Here is an 18,272-nt window from a genome sequence, read left to right as displayed (position 1 = left end):
ATATGTTAGAAAAAACAGTTGAATAGCTTGTGTCTGTGGCAGGAAAAATGCTAAAAAGAAGGTCGGTACAGCAGTAGAGCTGTGGGCATCAAAGTCTATAAGGTGTTTCATCTAGATGTATTATTTTGTTCGTGTCTATGCCACGAATCGCGAAGAGATCCACTCTAGCGATTTTGGCGCTCTAACTTCAGATATTATATAGAGAGAATTGCTGCTTTGAGTTTGGAAACTCGTTTAACCTGTTTCGTAGTGTGTGACAGAAGATTCTAAAGCGCGATAATTATTTTGTAAACTTTCATTTCATTTAATACACAATAAAACGTCAGGCGGAGAAACGAGCACACAAGGAGGTACATCAAGATATTTATTTCTCTCATACTCACTCAAACAAACTGTTTTTGTTTATCCGTAGTACATAACCTATTTTGCACTTGAACGTTTTTTTTTAGTTATTGACGCTCCACGAGGTGATTCCTTATTGTTTAAATATTTTCTCCTATTATATTTCACGCTAGTGTCACATTTTTTATTTCATATTTACCGTATATTCTATGTGACAAGCAATACTTGTTTACACGGACTTCTAACCTTCAAATTATAATGTTTGTTTTGCAACTATTGACTTCAAATTTGAATACTATTCATAGAAAGGACAATCACGTAACATGTACAAAGTGTGTTTTCGAAATCATACACGTGCATTATGTAAAAGAAATTATTTGTTTGGTGGTAACATTTGTATGTATGTCTGCAGTGATATGAAGGAGGTAAAGCTGTGACGGTGGGAATCAAACATAAAAATAGCCCCGGTGACAACAGGAATAACTAACCTTATGCCCTCAGCTACCGGTACGTATCAAATACCTCATAATTTAAAAACAATATTTGATTTTCATACAACAGTACTGTTTCCTATGTAATTTTTGTATGAAGTTTACAAGTTGTATCAATAGGAGTTATAAGAAAATTCATTAGAATCAGGCCTTGAGAGGTGTTGGACTTGATGCTTGTTTGCTCAAGTTAATGACAATTGTATAATGGATACCAAAGGTGAAACGCAAATTTATGATCTCTAAATAATGAATGTGCCACATACACATTGCAGGAACTGTGAAGCACAGTAGATAGAGTACTTTGGATTTGTGTGGATGAAATTAGGAGAAAACATCCTCTTCCAGAAGAACTGCATAATTCAAGTCCTCTTTGAAAGTAGTAGAGTAAATTAGAACATGCAATGAAGTTCCCAAGAAATATACAGTCGCTGTTGCTGCAAGAAAAGGTGTGCGCTTTGAGAGAATTTCAGAAGAATGCACAGATACTAGAAGGTGCAGTTATATGAGCCATTATGTAGGCTCTGTAAGATGATAATTATCTATACATTTTGCTCCAACTAAAATAAGATTCTTAAAATGATAAATAAACGCAGATAGTATTGACCATACTCAATTTATAGGATAGACTAAGAAAAATACTAATTTTGGAGCATTATAAATAAATTCTTAGCTATTACACTCATTATATTTTTTTATAGATCAATTTCAAGATTTATATTTTCTTATCTGTAGTCCTGTAGCTCATTTGTGGTTGGTCTGTAGTTAAATAATAATATTGCTAACAATTATTCTTCCCTTATTCAAGAACTAATACTTACTCAAGGCATTTGAAATATGTATTATGTGGACAATACCAACCAAAAATGATTTCAAAGTAATATTTAGCCCCTTGGGTTTTGCTTAGTTCGCAATATCATACAAATAGGATGCATCAGACTCGTCATGAAAACCCAAGGGGTTAATAACACACAATGTGCAGTGGTCTCTTGTAAAACTAAGTATTGTGTAATGTATGTAATAGATAAGGACATTAATTTTTATTTTATACTAAATAATATTGAGGTTTTGAACAACTTTTCAGGAGGAAATAACCCTATAGGGCAGCAGAAGGGTGGGGCGACTATGCCCAGTAATGAAGAATGCGGAATACGAGATGTTTGGGGACATAATCTCGAAGAAGAATTTCGTACAATTCGTCAGGTTGTACAACAATATCAGTACATTGCAATGGACACTGAATTTCCTGGAGTAGTAGCTAGACCCATTGGTAAGATATAATATATAATAACATAATAAACTGTCTTTACAATAAACATTTGTAGTATAATGTGTTATTTTATATTACAGGTGAATTTAGGACTAGTGCTGATTACCAGTATCAGTTGTTACGGTGTAATGTAGATCTTTTACGAATTATTCAACTCGGTCTTACATTTCTTGATGAATCGGGAAACACACCTGGGGGTAGTTATACGACGTGGCAATTTAACTTCAAATTCAACTTACAGTAAGTTTCAATTGCGAACTACGCAAAATACCTACATTAAAAAACAGCGTGAGATAGTACCACAATCTATTTTTTCCAATAGAGAAGATATGTATGCTCAGGACAGTATAGACATGCTGCAAAACAGTGGTATACAATTCAAGAAACACGAAGAAGAAGGTATTGATCCTTTAGACTTCGCTGAACTTTTGATGACATCGGGAATTGTTCTTGTTGACGACATAAAATGGCTGTCTTTTCATTCTGGCTATGACTTTGGTTACCTACTCAAGCTTCTTACCGACCAAAATTTACCACAAGAGGAAAGCGAATTTTTTGAACTACTTAGGATATATTTTCCAACTATATACGATGTAAAAGTAAGTGTACACGAAGATTTAGGAGTCCGAAAACGTATTTTCTGTAATAGGAACTATACTTTCTACTCTAATTCTAATACGTGATCTTTCTTATACAGTACTTAATGAAATCTTGCAAAAATTTGAAAGGAGGCTTACAGGAGGTAGCGGAACAGTTGGAAATTCAGAGAGTTGGACCGCAACATCAAGCTGGATCTGATTCGTTACTTACGGGAATGGTTTTCTTTAAGATGCGAGAAGTAAGATGACAGTTACACAAAAATCAGGTATTGATATTTCGTACCAAATATAATGAACAATTTTTGTTTCAGATGTTCTTTGAAGACAACATTGACGATGCGAAATATTGTGGTCATTTATACGGTTTGGGAACATCATTTGTCGTGAACGGTTCAGGAGGATATCTAGACAGTAATGGAGATAATTCGTCGTCCTCGTAATGTTAAAACAAAAACTATCACGTCTCAGTCGGAACAGATTATTTCATTGAAAATAAAATGTTATAAATAATGTTTCACTTAATGATCAAGCGTATAGTTCATATCCATAATATTACATTCAAATCACCGCTGTAGATCATGAATATCACTAATTGAAAGAAAATGAAACTATAGGAACATTTTTTCATATTTGTGCATTTTTTTGTATCCTCGAATTTGAGTCTTTCGTAGGTTTCTTCTTCTGTGATACATGCTATTAATCGAAACTATTTACAATATTGTGCAACATAAAATATGTAATATAATTTCTTTATGAAACCTTTATGACAATATCGGTATACAAGATACAATTGCAGTACAAAAAAAGGGGAAAAAAGGAAAAGAAAACAAATCTACTTTTAAGGTTTTTCAAACAGTCTCTTGACTATTGGGATGAAAGATTGGAAAAGCATTATGAACAAATTTATGAAAAGACAAATGCAGTTTTGCATGGTTTAAGTATATTAGTATTCATCTGTACATTTATCATACAATGCATTTATACATCCGTACATTTTAAGCTTGATGATTTATATTTAGTATTTTAGTAAATATTCGTCAAAATTACGTTTCGTGCAATTTTAGAGCAAGTACATAAAATATTTACACGTAGTGTTGAAAAAAATTCCTTTTATCATTTATCTACGATTTATTCTATTCATATAATTTCGTTATCTTTATAGAGTCTAGAATTGTGAAATCATTTTCTAACATTTCTTTTCGCGCAATGGCCCCTTTTACATACCGCGTATGTTTTATTGTAAAACGCATTACTTACGCGATTAAATGCAAAACAATCTTTCTTCACACATTGAGAGTAATCACATAAAAAAGAAAAACACATTTCTTTTGTAAATAATACGTCGTTCCAGAAATACAATAAACATCTTACCTAAAAAATAAACTTTGGTGCTTTTTACTACTGACTGCAATAAAAACTATACTAAACTGTGCACGAAAGCAAACCATTTAAACAGTTTGAGTCCATTCGTGTTTTTATTTAAAGAGCGCACACGCCCTTTCGAATGTGGGACACTAGCCCTTTACCCGCTTCATTCGCTCAGGTTTTCATGTTAACTTATCCACCTGTAGTAAGGAGATAAACGCGTTATCATAATAACTGATATCAGTGCCGTTATCACGAGTCGTTACCTGAAATGAAACCTCAGTATCTTTGAGCGTGTTAGACAAATCGGTTCACCTACCCTCATTTTTTCAAAAATGCGGAATGAGATTCGTCTCAGCCGCATCTTTGGATCTCCAAGATCCATCATTATCTTCTGTTCCCTCTTGTTCTTATTGGTAACCCGGATATCGGCCCAAATCGAGTCGGAAACATTCGAGAGCGCATTTGGACTGGACGAAACCAAATCCACAGAGAACAAGGAATCTCTTTACACGGACAACGATGAACATCATGAGGAACCATTGGAGAAGTCGCCAGAAAGACTCTTGGAAGTGGAGGACCTCAACGAAGATGAACATAATCGTGGTGAAGAAAAGAGGGAAGGAGTAGACCCCCAGAAGAACTCAGAACTCGAACCAAAGGAAGACATAATTATTTCTGAAGGTATTTCTGGTAGAATGGGCAAGGAAAGAAGTGAGAATTATGTGAGATATGGTGAGTGTTTCGATATCGACTGGGCGTGACCACTATTTTTTTTCTATTAAGCGCTGAATCATTTCGACTTTTCAGCTTTCTTCATTTTATGTTCATGAATATTGCATTAACAGCAATTTATCCATTTTTTAACATCAATATCGTCATTCATGAAGTATATCCGTCCATCATATTGTTTGCGGTATAGTCCAACTAACGAATCACATCTTATCTTCTTTATCAGTTACTCACTGTAATGTGAATTGGAGATGAATCATTGGATTTATATTGCTATGACTTTCGTAATGAATATCACATACTCCAACCTTCCTTTTATATTTAATACCAGAACTGAAAACATTCCTTATGACTCTGTTTTAAAACAGAGAAAAATTGATTTTTTTCGAAAATTCAATATCGAAGTAAACATAGAAATTTACTTCATGGAATCATTATAAGAATATACAACAACATGGACATTGGTAAATATAAAAAATCAAAATTTGCCTGTACTTGTAGATTCAGATTCGCCAGAAGCGAACAGGTACGCCCCGCGCTCAGAAGATTCGGTCGCCAATTATGCTATAACCGAGTTGAGGTTGAAGCAAATTCGATCGGAATTCATGTACTGGTACTTCGATAAGGGCGGAGACAATAATCGTGGCGACTATCAGACTGACATTCAGTCATCGACACCCCAAATCCACAAGAACTTCAACTTTCAACTACCTTTCTATGGATTTAGATTTAATTACACAAGAGTACGTTGTTTAACATAGTCTTCATTCCTCCTCTTTATGACTATTACTGTTTATTTCTTAAAGCTTAAGTTAATATCCAATAGTAACAGACCTGCTAATGTACTTTTTAAAAATTATGTAATTAGGTATCCATGAATGGATACTTGGAATTCAGCGATCCACCCGTGCATTATACCTACCCTCTAGTCTTCCCAGTGAAAGACTGGCCAAAACAGAATGATCCCAGTTTCATTGGAATATTCTTCAGCAAATGTCGCATAGGATCACTGAGACCGACTGACATCGATCAAAGGAAACCGGGAGTATATTTTAGGTATACGACAAGCTTCTGACACAATGATAGAACATAGATTTGATTTAGCGATTCATCGAATATTTCAGACTTGAAAGAGATTTGCAAAGAAGAAAAGATCAATTTGGTGTCGAAATGCGAGAGCGTATCAAATGGGATGTGCGCGAGGGCATCGTTGGCTCTGATAGTTTCGATCCCAAACATGCTGCCATAATCACGTGGAAGAACATGTCTTTCGCGGGTGGTATCGATAATTCTCTGTTTAAAACGAACACTTTCCAAATGGTCCTGGTCACAGACGAAGTATATACGTACGCTATATTCAATTATTTGAACATCCAGTGGACCAGTCACACGGAAGCTGGTGGTGATACTAGTGGAGGAGAGGGTGGTGTTCCAGCATACGTAAGTTTCAAATTCACTATTACTGGTTTGTATAATAATGTGAGCGTGGCATTAGATAAATCGATTAAAAGAAGAAACATTAGAATGCATTAAAATCTTTAGAAAAGTTGTTCAAAATTTCTAGAACTAACTTTTTTATTTTATCTTCGCGAGAAAAATTACCTATTCGATGTGTTCTACACCATGTGAGTCACTGCTAAGTCGCAATACTTATCGTAAGCACAACTTCCGTCAAACAGATAACCGCATTCTTCAATTCGATATCTGAACTAGAGGAAAAAGAGAGAGAAATCGAGATTTTAATACGATTCTTATAACTGAACACTGCAATTGACCTTTTTAAGATTTTATGTAAAACTTGAGAGTAGAGATACATCTGTCCAAAGTAGGATAAAATGTTACATTACCGCGAATACTTTGATTTTAGGTCGGCTTTAACGGTGGAAATGGAACGCAAAGTTACGAATACAAGCCTTACTCTCAAATGTCGACGATCCGCGACTTGACTGGAAGAGGGTGGGCAAATGGATTCCCAGGACGTCATATTTTTAGAATAGACGAGAAGATCATGTTGGGAACTTGCAACAAGGATATCGGTAAGGTCAAAGAGCAATATTTCGTAAAAGAAAAAAAAATAAAATAAATCTAATACTTCATACAATTACGTGTATTACAGCTGGAACAAATTTACCCCTCGTGTTCGCGCCCGAAAGTGGAAACATGTTAGGTGGTACGATCGTCAACATCACTGGTCCCTGTTTCAACGAAACGGAAAAGATTCGATGCAGATTTGAAACTGAGGTTGTGGAGGGTACTGTGATCGATAGAAATCGCGCGGTTTGTGTCCAGCCGTTCGTCAAGGCGCAAGGCTACATTCGTCTTGGAGTCAGCATTGGGGAGAGCAAAGTGTACAACTGGAGGGGAAAATACTTCATTGGTAAGACTTACTTTACTGAACATATTACACAGTTACATCGTTAAAAAATAATGTTTTTCAGAGACCCCAGCCACAGCAACTGAGAAAATTTTCGTTGGATCTTCCGTCCACGAACGAGAGCCAGCGGAAATCAAAATCACGTGGGATCGGTATAACTTGACCAGCAATTTGAATGCAGGCGTGCAAATATCTTTGTGGGGATACCGCGAGAGGAAGACCACTCCTGAGTTCGAGTACATTACTGTTCTAGAGGTTGGTTGCAGAAGAAATTCCTTATTTTTAATTACATATTCTACCAAATTACTTGATGCAGTCCTGATAAATACTCTTAATAAAACTGTAGAAAGCGTATACGAATCTCGGCTACTACATCATTAGACCTGCTAAATACCGAGACGAGAATAATCCCTACCAGCAGGACATGACTTTTGGATTCATTCAACTCAATTTGACAGAGCCAAATCAGTACTTTAGTTTGAACATCACACCGTAAGTAAACTACGAATAAAAACAATATTTTAAACTAAAACTAAACAATAAATAAACTTATTGGTGAATAATATTCTGAAAAATCTTTGCAGAAGCCTGTGGAGTAGACCTGTCCCATTGGGTTGGTACTTTGGTCCACAATGGGAAAGAATGTACGGCTCAAAGTGGCCTCAGCGACTTTGCGATAGGTGGATCATGAACGACAGATACTTGAAGAACTTCGCTGCAGAAGTATCCATTTGTCCCTGCACATTGAAACATGCGCTAACCGATAAGGGTCGATTCATGCCAGATTACGACTGTGATAAGGACTCGAACATAGATTGTATGTACAACGAGCACGCGTATCACTGTGTGAGAACGGGCGCACCAAAGTAAGTAATTTCAGAGGATATTCAGAATCGAAGTCCTCAAGCAGAAGACATCTGGGTGGCCAAGTATGCAAAATGAAATTAATTAAGTTTCCTATTTCGATTACAGTATGGATGGCTCTGAGCAACAATGCTGCTACGACAGAAATGGATTCTTGATGTTGACCTACGATCAACAATGGGGTTCCCGTCCACATAGGTCCCACAACCTGGGATACTATCCATGGGACGAAGCCAATAAAGTACCCACTCTGTCCCACTGGTACCACGACATAATACCTTTCTACATGTGCTGTATGTGGCAAGAGGAGCACGCAGTGGGTTGCGAAACGTACAGATTTGAGAGACGTCCAAGCCAAGATTGTGTTGCTTATCAATCACCCGCAGTGGCGACAGTATTCGGTGATCCTCACATTGTCACGTTCGATAACTTAGAATACACGTTCAATGGAAAGGGAGAATTCGTTCTGTTGCGGGTTAACCATGCAAAGGATAAGCTCGATGTTCAAGCCAGATTCGAGCAATTGCCTGACAATGTGTATGGCGAAGTTAGAGCCACCCAGCTGACATCTATAGTAGGTGAGTGATACACAGTGCTAGAAATTTGAGTATCGTAAGGATCATTTTAATAAATGCTTTATATTATTCCATAGCGAAAGGAAATAACAGTTTCCCCATAGAAGTTCGAGTAAGGCCTAAACATTCTCAGTGGAGGTACCGACTCGACGTCTTTGCAGATAATCGACGAGTATATTTCGACAGACAATCTATCAAGTTCCAACACTTCCCTGGCGTGGTAGTTTACACACCTACGTATATTCTGAATCAGAGCGAAGTCATCATCATGTTCGATACTGGTGCTGGTGTAGAGGTTGTTGAAAACCAAGGATTCATGACAGCTAGGGTTTATTTACCTTGGACTTACTTGGTATGGGTTTTTCTCACATCTAGTATGTATGTGTTCTGTCACATTCGAATAGTATCATATTTTAGTATTCAACTGTTTTAGAACAAGACCAAAGGACTCTTGGGTAAATGGAACTTCGATATCTCAGATGACATGGTGAGTCCAGATGGACAGCAAGTGCCTGTGTCTAACTTGAACCACTTCGAGGCTCTCCACAAAGACTTCGCTATACACTGGATGTTGGAAGATAAAGAAGACAAGGACAAAGGAGGTGCCTTATTCACCAGAGAATTCGGGAGGACCGCAAGTTACTATGCTAATAGAACTTTCGAGCCCGAATGGAGGAAAACGCCTGCGGAAATATTGCCACCTAACAGGTGCCTATCGCTCTATTCGTAATCGATAGATAAATACAGAGTTAGTTTTTTAACATGGCTTATCTCAATTACAGGACAAACGATATAGAACGAGCTGCCGAACTTTGTGGAGAGTTATCGTATCAATGCCAATACGACTACGCGATGTCGCTTAACCGGGATTTGGCTCACTTTACCCTGAATTATTACAGCACTTATACGGAAATAAGAAGCATTAACTCTGGCCCACCAGGTGAGTTACCTAGAAATTTGCAAGTGAGGTCTGAACAATTAATAATTATTGTTGCGATAACTGATTTACTCCCATCTTTTAGTGACATCGTGCGGTGTGTTGGAGACCCCGCGTTTCGGACACAAGAGCAATTTCTTCTTCACACCTGGAACCAAAGTCAATTTCGAGTGCAATCAGGACTTTATACTAGTTGGTGATCAAAGGCGTGTCTGTACACCAGAAGGCCGTTGGAATGTTCCTGAGTACGGATACACAGAGTGTCTACGTAAGTATTTGAAATATAATTTTAATTCTATGGTATGCAACGTTGAAGAAATCTATACTGCTCGAAGAAATCGGGGAATCACTAATCTGGATAATCTACCAAATAACATTTGCTTGAGAAGTAAAGGGTAATTTATTCAAATACTACTAGTGATCCTCTAATTACTTTAAGCAATGTATATACATGTACATAGTATCAGTGTGTCATTCAGAGTGCATATACATTGTAGGTACAAGATTTAGAGACTGGATTCAAGAAAAACAAAATTTCCACCTACAACTTATATGCACTCTGTGCATTTGACTATTCACGCCATCATCCTTCGCTTTTTCTCTCTTTCCCTATCTGCAACTTTCAAGAATCATTTTCCACACCTCGCAAGACTTATTTCAAATTTCAACGATTGCGTTTCACGCATCGAGAATGCTAATGCAATGATACCATATCATAACTAGCTGCAGTAGGCATGAAAAGCAAAATAAAAATGATTTGCTATTACGTGAATATAGGTCAGATCGAGTATACCCAGCGTACAGCATGGACGACAATGGGTATTATTTGCGCCGTTTTTATTCCCATAATAGGATTGGTCGTGGCCGCCTTTCTTTACATCAGAAAGAATAAAAAACGAAGCAGTTCAGTAAAATCGTGGCGTTATTCTGAGCGCGAGTCTGCCATCGATAATGATTCGACATTGGTAAAACAGACTACACCGTTAAAAGCAGATGATAGAGCAGTTTCACCTATTAGCGATATTAGTACTACACAGAGCAGTACCAAGAAACCTAGAGCAGTTTCACCTGTTAGCGATACTAGTACTGCCCCAAGCAGTTCCAAGAAACCTTATACTTTTGACGGGGTCTATTATACACACGAACCTCTGCCGAATAGATCAGATGTTGAGTTTGAAGACAAAGATTGGGACTTGAAAGAGCCCAACTCTCCTACAGATTCGGAGAGGAGTATGACAGATCCTATTAGAAAAACTGCAAGTCCTTCTAAAGAGAGCGACGTATGAAGTAATTGATAGATATCAATTCCAGAGATACATTTTTAAATAATTTCCATGGCATATTTGCCAACTGAGTTCATCGTTTATGCATTACATCTTTGGAAGCATCTCTTCCATGACAAATTCACCATGATTATTTGCATCTATACTTCTGGCATAATTCGCATATGAATTCGCGCATAATTAAATATCATTTGCACAAAATTTTACATTGTAAATAACGGATAAAATTTCATATTATGAAACAGTATTGGAAGATTTTAATTTATGCTGTAATTGCTTTTGTAATATGTATATAAATTATGTTTTCTGCTTTTGCTGTGGAATAGAAATGTTTTCCATCTACAGAATTCTGTTCATTGAATAATATTTTACATATTACATGTATTATATGATTGAATCAAAAATGAGTTGCATATATCTTTATAAAGCGTATTACTTAATAAACATTGAGATGCAGTTACAGATTTGTGAAGTTAACGACAATGTTTAATGTAGTATGACTGTATAAAATGCTTGCTAAATAATGTAAAAATATGATTCAATAAATTTTTTTATACCTTTAAATGTTCTGGAAATTTCTATTCCACATGCACATACTATAAAAAATTGTTAAAATGTTTCAAAATCTGGTTAGTATCATTATAGTGGAATGGAAATTTCCACCAGAATTACTCTCATCGTTTCCTTTATGTTTATATCCTTTTATCCTCCAACCTGTTTTATTTGCTCATTTATGAAACTATAATTCTAAACTATCCAATAACTATTCTTGAATGTATCTATCAGTGTAATAACTATAAAATATTTTTATAACTCTGTTTTTATTAATACCATAAATTTCATTGAAAACCACAGGTCAACAGGAATATAGTTCTCGTCAAGCAGGTATTACAAGTGGTATAATACTTGCTTGCCTAGTTCCAATTATACTGCTAATAGTTTTTGTGGGAGTCAGACTTCTAAAGAAACAAAAACAGCAGAGAGAACAGGACGAAGCACTACAAAGGTATTGTTGTACAAATCATAAACATATTTACTGAGATTCTAATTCCATTGGTACTAACATATTTAAAACATTTTTATAGGCAAAGAAGTGCAGAGTTACAAAGATTAAAGAGAATTAGAGAAGAAGAACCTACTGCTTACATGAGCAAAGCAACAGAGATCAACTAAGTAGTATTACATGTATTTTTATATCTTTTTTATAATTTCTTTCATATCACCCTACATTATATTTTTGTCATTCCTCATTTCAAAACATAATCATATAGTTTCTAAAAACAGTATTAGAGATACTTAATAGTTTGCTTTCAAATTGCTTACTCTGATAGCCAATATAAATTCACCCCTTATAGCTAAACTATATTCAAAGATACAAATCATACACGTTAAACTAGAATATTTATTATGTATAGATATGAATTTTTAAGTAATACCATTAATCACTATGAAGTACTGAATACGTAATTGTACTTTTATATTATCACAAGATAAAAAAAAGAGATTACAAAACATAACTCGCATAATTTCAACACCGATCGATTATTTAAATTGTACGTTAGTTACCTTTACTCACGATCTATCGTGATCTCGTTTTTGCCGCTTCATCGCCTTGATACTGCGATCGATATGGTAATTCCAACGTTGGTATAAACGCCAGATTTTCTGAGTACCACGGCACAATTGTTTAACGCAAATATTAACACGTTATGAAACTAATAGCACAAGTTACACGCATTATTTCTTCCCCAATATAATGCAAAATCGTTAGATGTGTGTTTCAGTCACAATTTATCACCAAAGTTGACGCGGTTCATGGAACGCAATTTGAAAAGAGCTCCCGACTTCTGTCGACGCTCGTGGTTAATTTCAGGTTGTAGCAGAGCATTGCCCTCTCGTAACAAAAGCAGACAACTAAGTCACGACTTACCGACTGTTCGACGTTCGGTGTCGCGTTGCCCCGACAGAGTGGTAATTCTATCGCTGCGTTACCCAGTGATTAAACTATTTATGTTAGACGTCCTGCTTCGGCTGTTTAGGATGCGTGTAGTTCCGACGTTATTCCTCGGTAACTGTAATTACGTGAATTTGCACGGTTTACGACGAATGTTACGGGGTATAACAACCATTCATTGAAACGAGAACGAGAGCCAGCATTCGAGGAAATTTCTGTGTACAAATTTACGTACCGGATGTTTGATTGTTCTTACAAGTAGTTTCGGTACGATGGATTTAAGTGGATGACAGTCGAGGAAAAAAGTCACGGGATTGGAGGTACGTGTCTGTAGACGTCCAGTTATCACAATTGATTAAGCAGGCTGCTCAATACTATCGATTTTTCTAGTCAGTCAGTTGTTAGGATAACGAAGACAATTAATCTCTCTTTTCTTGCGTACTGTGCGTGTCATATCGACACATGTCAGGCGATGTGACTTGAGACTATTTAACAGAGCCCATCACGAACTTCAATGACTTGCTTTATACCTGATCGAACTATATCGACAGAGATGCAGTAGATCGTTGAGTATATAACGTCATTAAAAATCTCTAGGACAACTTTTTATGACGATATGATTCGTGTTTAATATTGTAGACTGTCTCTCTTTTGAGAACGATTTTATGAGGATAGCATAAAGATTGTATTTGAATATTTTAAGGCGCACTAGAGCTCTGCAACGTAGATGATATTTCAGATGGTTAATACGCAAGGAGCAGATGTAATGTAATTTTTAGCCTTTCTAACATGAAATAGTGTGTAATTTTATTTACTTCCTTGTAGTAGGTAAAATTTAAATATGTATTTAAGGTGCAAGACAAAGTCTAAAATTTCTGTTATTCTTTTCGGTGAACATTATAAAACAATTTTAAGTGCAAAAATCAAATTTTATCATATTTCTAAATGCACAAAATGACTTATAAAAATTTCTACGGATAGTATTATACAAAATTATAACTTTTGGTGATTATATTCGGATCTGTGTTCATAGGTCTCAGCATTCATACGATAACATTTATTCCCTAATCATTCTACGTGTTGGAAAATATGTCTGTCATATTACAATGGCTCGATCATGGCTAGGATGTTTGTTTGCCATTTTAATACCATCGACGATTTTCTACTTGTATTTATTGTTAAATGGTAAATATTCGCGCCATCTTTCCATTTTTTCTCGCTATTGACACAATATTATTATAGTTCCTTCCGCTGAGATCGGTTTCCTCAAACTCGATGGGAGACAGGGCTCGTCCGTGGACGTAGAAAAGGCGAATTTGCCCGTGGAAGAGCCCGACCTCGAGAAATTACGATTAGAAAGTAATCATATCGAGGTAAAGAGAGCAAAATGAAAATTCTATGAACGATGCTAGTCTTCAAATAGCACATTTGCATGTGCAGCTTTCTGTTTTATTGCAACTTTTAATCTTTGAGGCCGTGGGGCGTTCTTATGAATATTCTAAGCCAGCGTCGTTCTTTTTTAAGCAAAAATGTGAGACCATACACATCGCGATGGTGTGCGCCGGATACAACTCAACGTTCGCTCTGGTGACAGTAGTAAAATCCGTTTTATTTTACCGCACTAAACCCTTGCACTTTCACTTGCTCGTCGATGAGATCGCAAAGAGAACACTGACGACCCTGTTCCAAACGTGGGATCTACCGCATGGTTAGTAGAGGGTTAATCGTGACTGCCGCTCATCCGTTCCTTGGGGTCGATAAACAGATCAATCAATTTTAGATAATTTAGGGACTAAGATATCTCTTTTCATCCTACGAGAGAAATGAATTAATTCAGTGACACTATGTAGGTTCGAAGAAATGGTGCTACAGTATTGAAAAATCGTGAACTGTTGTAGAGCTTTCCATGTTCGAACCAATATCTCTTGACAACCTTGTCTCCCTGAGATACAAATACAAAATAGAGTACATATTCATACATGTACAGTTTGCAGGAACTTCAGTATTTTCTATTAGCTACTAAATCTATGGAGAAATTGAAAGCTTAGAATCTCGAAGTGCTCTTTATCCAATATTACCTTATCCAATGAAACGCCAAACGTTGCCAGAAAAATGCTGAGGCCCGCATTGCTGACCTGGTTGTAACATAACGCGCCGGGTCACCGGGTGAACTATATTTAAACGATAAATTAACTCTGGTCTGTCTCGCGTTACCCAAGGAACGGATGGGAGCTAATGAACAGGCAGCGCGAGTCGGCAATTTTTCCCTGGTTCCCTCGTTCCAGTCAACTTGACGTACTACAACGCCGAGAGATGGGTGCCAAAGGTGTCCTGGATACCGAACAAGCATTACTCCGGCGTTTACGGTCTTCTGAAATTAATCCTGCCGGACGCCATGCGGGAGGACAAGGTGGTAGTATTCGACACGGACGTGACTGTCTTAAACGACGTTAGCTTGCTCTGGCGTATGTTCGAGAAGTTCTCAAACGTTCAGGCTCTAGGACTGACGGAGAATCAGAGCCACTGGTATATAAAGGCGCTGTCTTACGGTCAACGGCCATGGCCAGCACTTGGACGGGGCTTTAACACCGGCGTGATGCTAATGCACTTGCAGCAACTACGTAACAGAAAATTTACGAGCCTCTGGGAAACTGTTACGAAGCGTGTGCTCGCCCATATACCGGAGACTAGTTTGGCCGATCAGGATGTAATAAACGCAGTTATCAAAGACCATCCCTCTATTGTCCACAAAATAGAGTGCACGTGGAACATTCAGCTGAGCGATCACACGATAAGCGATCTCTGTTACCGCGACACTGGTCGCATAAGCGTACGTGAAGTTTCCTTTATTTCTCTTGGGTGAAGGGACAAAGTATTTCTTTGTCGAACTTGGCATGGTTACCGAGAGGTTTCTTTTAGATCCTCCACTGGAACTCTCCGCGAAAACAGGATGTGTACAATAAGCACATCAACGAGTTTCGTAACCTCCACAAGGTCTTTCTCGAGATGGATGGGAATCTGCTACGTAGACGCCTGTTCGGCTGTGATAGACACGAAACGGTGTCCCAAGTAAGAACAAATTTTAGAATCGAATGACCTTACTGCAGAAGTAAATGAAACCTATTTAACCGGGCTCACGAGATCAAGAGCAAAGCCAAAGTAAAGACAGGCAACTCTGCGTGAAATAGAGTACTCATTACTGTTTATTCTTACAAGAAACTTGCTGCAATTATTTACCTTTACGGAGTTTGCATCTTTACACTTGCGGTTTACTTCTACCGTGAGACTGTTGCACTTGAAGGCTTGAAGGCCTGCTCCTGATCGCTTTGTGCTTTGAGATACAGTTCCCTGTTGCTACCTATAATCTTCGCTGCCTTTCACACTCCAAACCCCTAATTCCCGCGTACACAAGACATATCGTAATTTCTAATTCTAGTACAACGAGTCAAATCCCTGTCGAGATTTCGCGAGGGGCGCAACCATGTTGTACCGCACGCATCCGTTTCTCCTCGAGTACGAATATAACGTGTATGCGCCAGCGGACGTTGCTCTAGTAACTCAGTGTAGCGTAGAAAGAATACCGTTACTGGAGGAGCTATCGAAGCACTGGCCAGGTACGATAAGCGTTGCATTGTACCTCACCGATGCCGAGGTGCAGAACTTCCTCGAGTTCGTGCGTGGGTCTATCAAGTTACGATCGAGGAAGAACATTGCGTACCACGTTGTGTACAAAGATGGGGTGCGTTTCGTTGTTGAACGTTGGTTTAGTAACCATGTATATATATGGTGATCCAATAACAAATGCTACTTAAAATGAGTTATATTTGATATCTTGGAGGATTCAAGATATACAGTAAAATTTTTATATAAAACACTTGTTTCTGTAATCAGTTAATAATAAGGGCTGGTAATTGTTACTGGGTCAGGCTGTATGAGAATATATGATCATTTTAATACAATACAAGCATATGTAATTACATAAGAGCGCCCTTTTGTCCAGGAACTGTATCCGATTAATTATTTGCGGAATATCGCGATGTCATACGTATCGACCCCATTCATTTTTCAATTGGACGTCGATTTTCTGCCGCAATACGGATTGCACGAGAGCCTCATGAGCTACATCGTTAAATTAAATATCAGTGAATCAGACAAAGTAGCTTTGATCGTCCCTGCGTTCGAAACTGAACGATACAGGTACATTTTCCCATTCAATAGATATCAGAAGCGAAAGATTATATACCTTCGGAGCATGATAATGCACCGCATTTTGTAGGTTCACTTTTCCTGCTGACAAAGATAAGCTGCTAAAATTCTTGAAGCGTGGCATTTTGTACACTTTTCGCTACCATGTCTGGACTCAGGGCCACGCCGCTACCAATTACAGTTATTGGCGAAACACGATAGAACCGTATGAAGTATGTTTCTGTGAAAATCCATCGGTGTCTAGTTTAACGTTTAAACGGACAAAGTATCTAATATTTTTCTTTAGGTTTCATGGGAACCAGATTTTGAACCTTATATTGTGGTCTCGAGATTGGCTCCTCGATATGACACCAGGTTTATCGGTTTCGGATGGAATAAAGTTTCCTATTTAACGCATTTGACGGTATTAGATTACAAGTAAGAGACGTTTTCTAAACGCATCTTTTTTAATAACTTTTACAGCATCGGACACTATAGTGCAATGCCATAAATTGAAGATTTATATAGGTACATCGTCTTGCCGGATACGTTCATTATCCATCGACCTCATGCGCCTAGTCTTGACATCGGCAAATTCAGAACTGACTCTATTTATAGAAGGTAACATCTTTCTAAGTGACGTCTATCTGAAAACACTTTTCTTGGAGAAAAAAAAATCAATATTATGCACTGGAGCAGTATTTAAATAAATTTCCTGTACTTAAAGGTTTATCAAAATCAAAGGAGACTGGATATTTAAACTAATTTACTCCTGTATAATTACGTTCCAGATGCCTGAAGAAGTTGAAAGACGACTTTGTCGAAGAGTTGGTGACGAAGTACGGGGAGAGCGCTTTATCAAAGTTAAAGAAAGTGACCAAAGAAGAGAAGCTATTAAAGTCTGTTGGAACCAAATAATCTATATTATATACTTTAATCGTTATAATATATTACATATAATTTCATTATGGAAACAACTGCTCCAAGGACGCGAACCATGAAAGCAGGCCAATAAATTGATTTTTATAAATCAGAGTACGATCCTTTATCCTGATCTCTACAATATTTATAAAGACACAAAATATTACTGTTATTTTCTGAATAAAAACATTCTTAAAAAATCACATAGACACTTCTCTCGATTTCCTTCTTCATGGTTCTGGTAGAATGGAAGAAATCTGTCGATGGGGTTGGGAAATATTTATTAAAATTTAACCATCGTAGTGGAGTGTACAGAGTGGTGCTTTCGGTACATTCTCTTAATATTACAGTCACGCTAGATATTTCATTTATAAAATATGTAT

The 18,272-nt window shown here is 37.2% G+C and overlaps 3 protein-coding genes across 6 annotated transcripts; all 3 read left to right on the top strand.

Annotated features, from left to right (window-relative positions):
* The first annotated feature begins 208 nt into the window (after window positions 1–208).
* On the top strand, window positions 209–4,082 carry Pop2 (CCR4-NOT transcription complex subunit Pop2). Its single transcript, XM_076375332.1, has 7 exons — window positions 209–350; window positions 755–849; window positions 1,915–2,100; window positions 2,181–2,340; window positions 2,423–2,699; window positions 2,798–2,938; window positions 3,011–4,082. Exons 2-7 carry the CDS (start codon window positions 834–836, stop codon window positions 3,137–3,139), a joined length of 909 nt encoding a protein of 302 aa, XP_076231447.1. The 5' UTR covers window positions 209–350; window positions 755–833; the 3' UTR covers window positions 3,140–4,082.
* Window positions 4,083–4,399: 317 nt separating this feature from the next.
* Window positions 4,400–12,178, top strand: Mesh (sushi domain containing 2 mesh). The gene is made up of 16 exons (XM_076393527.1): window positions 4,400–4,799; window positions 5,304–5,539; window positions 5,665–5,852; window positions 5,921–6,236; window positions 6,664–6,832; window positions 6,913–7,173; window positions 7,235–7,429; window positions 7,521–7,662; window positions 7,755–8,036; window positions 8,143–8,612; window positions 8,687–8,961; window positions 9,043–9,317; window positions 9,392–9,549; window positions 9,632–9,814; window positions 11,685–11,835; window positions 11,915–12,178. The coding sequence occupies exons 1-16, from the start codon at window positions 4,400–4,402 to the stop codon at window positions 12,000–12,002; spliced, it is 3,789 nt and encodes a 1,262-aa protein (XP_076249642.1). The 3' UTR covers window positions 12,003–12,178.
* Window positions 12,179–12,874: 696 nt separating this feature from the next.
* Window positions 12,875–18,017, top strand: LOC143177438 (xylosyl- and glucuronyltransferase LARGE1). Of its 4 annotated transcripts, none has more exons than XR_013001571.1 (12): window positions 12,875–13,103; window positions 13,817–13,968; window positions 14,026–14,156; window positions 14,308–14,491; window positions 15,069–15,613; window positions 15,703–15,852; window positions 16,220–16,522; window positions 16,784–16,980; window positions 17,060–17,201; window positions 17,276–17,343; window positions 17,452–17,589; window positions 17,760–17,796. XR_013001571.1 is itself a non-coding variant. In XM_076375330.1 (12 exons), the coding sequence occupies exons 2-12, from the start codon at window positions 13,890–13,892 to the stop codon at window positions 17,884–17,886; spliced, it is 2,082 nt and encodes a 693-aa protein (XP_076231445.1). In that variant the 5' UTR covers window positions 12,879–13,103; window positions 13,817–13,889; the 3' UTR covers window positions 17,887–18,017. The 4 variants fall into 4 exon arrangements, 2 of the variants coding, with proteins under 2 accessions (XP_076231445.1, XP_076231446.1); XR_013001570.1 differs by having other exon boundaries at window positions 12,876–13,103; window positions 17,276–17,406; window positions 17,487–17,589; window positions 17,760–17,791; XM_076375330.1 differs by having other exon boundaries at window positions 12,879–13,103; window positions 17,276–17,406; window positions 17,497–17,589; window positions 17,760–18,017.
* The last annotated feature ends 255 nt before the right edge of the window (window positions 18,018–18,272 follow it).

The sequence above is a fragment of the Calliopsis andreniformis genome, chromosome 3 (assembly GCF_051401765.1).
Source record: "Calliopsis andreniformis isolate RMS-2024a chromosome 3, iyCalAndr_principal, whole genome shotgun sequence".
NCBI lineage: Eukaryota > Metazoa > Arthropoda > Insecta > Hymenoptera > Andrenidae > Calliopsis > Calliopsis andreniformis.
This window is presented reverse-complemented; position numbering and strand designations above follow the sequence as displayed.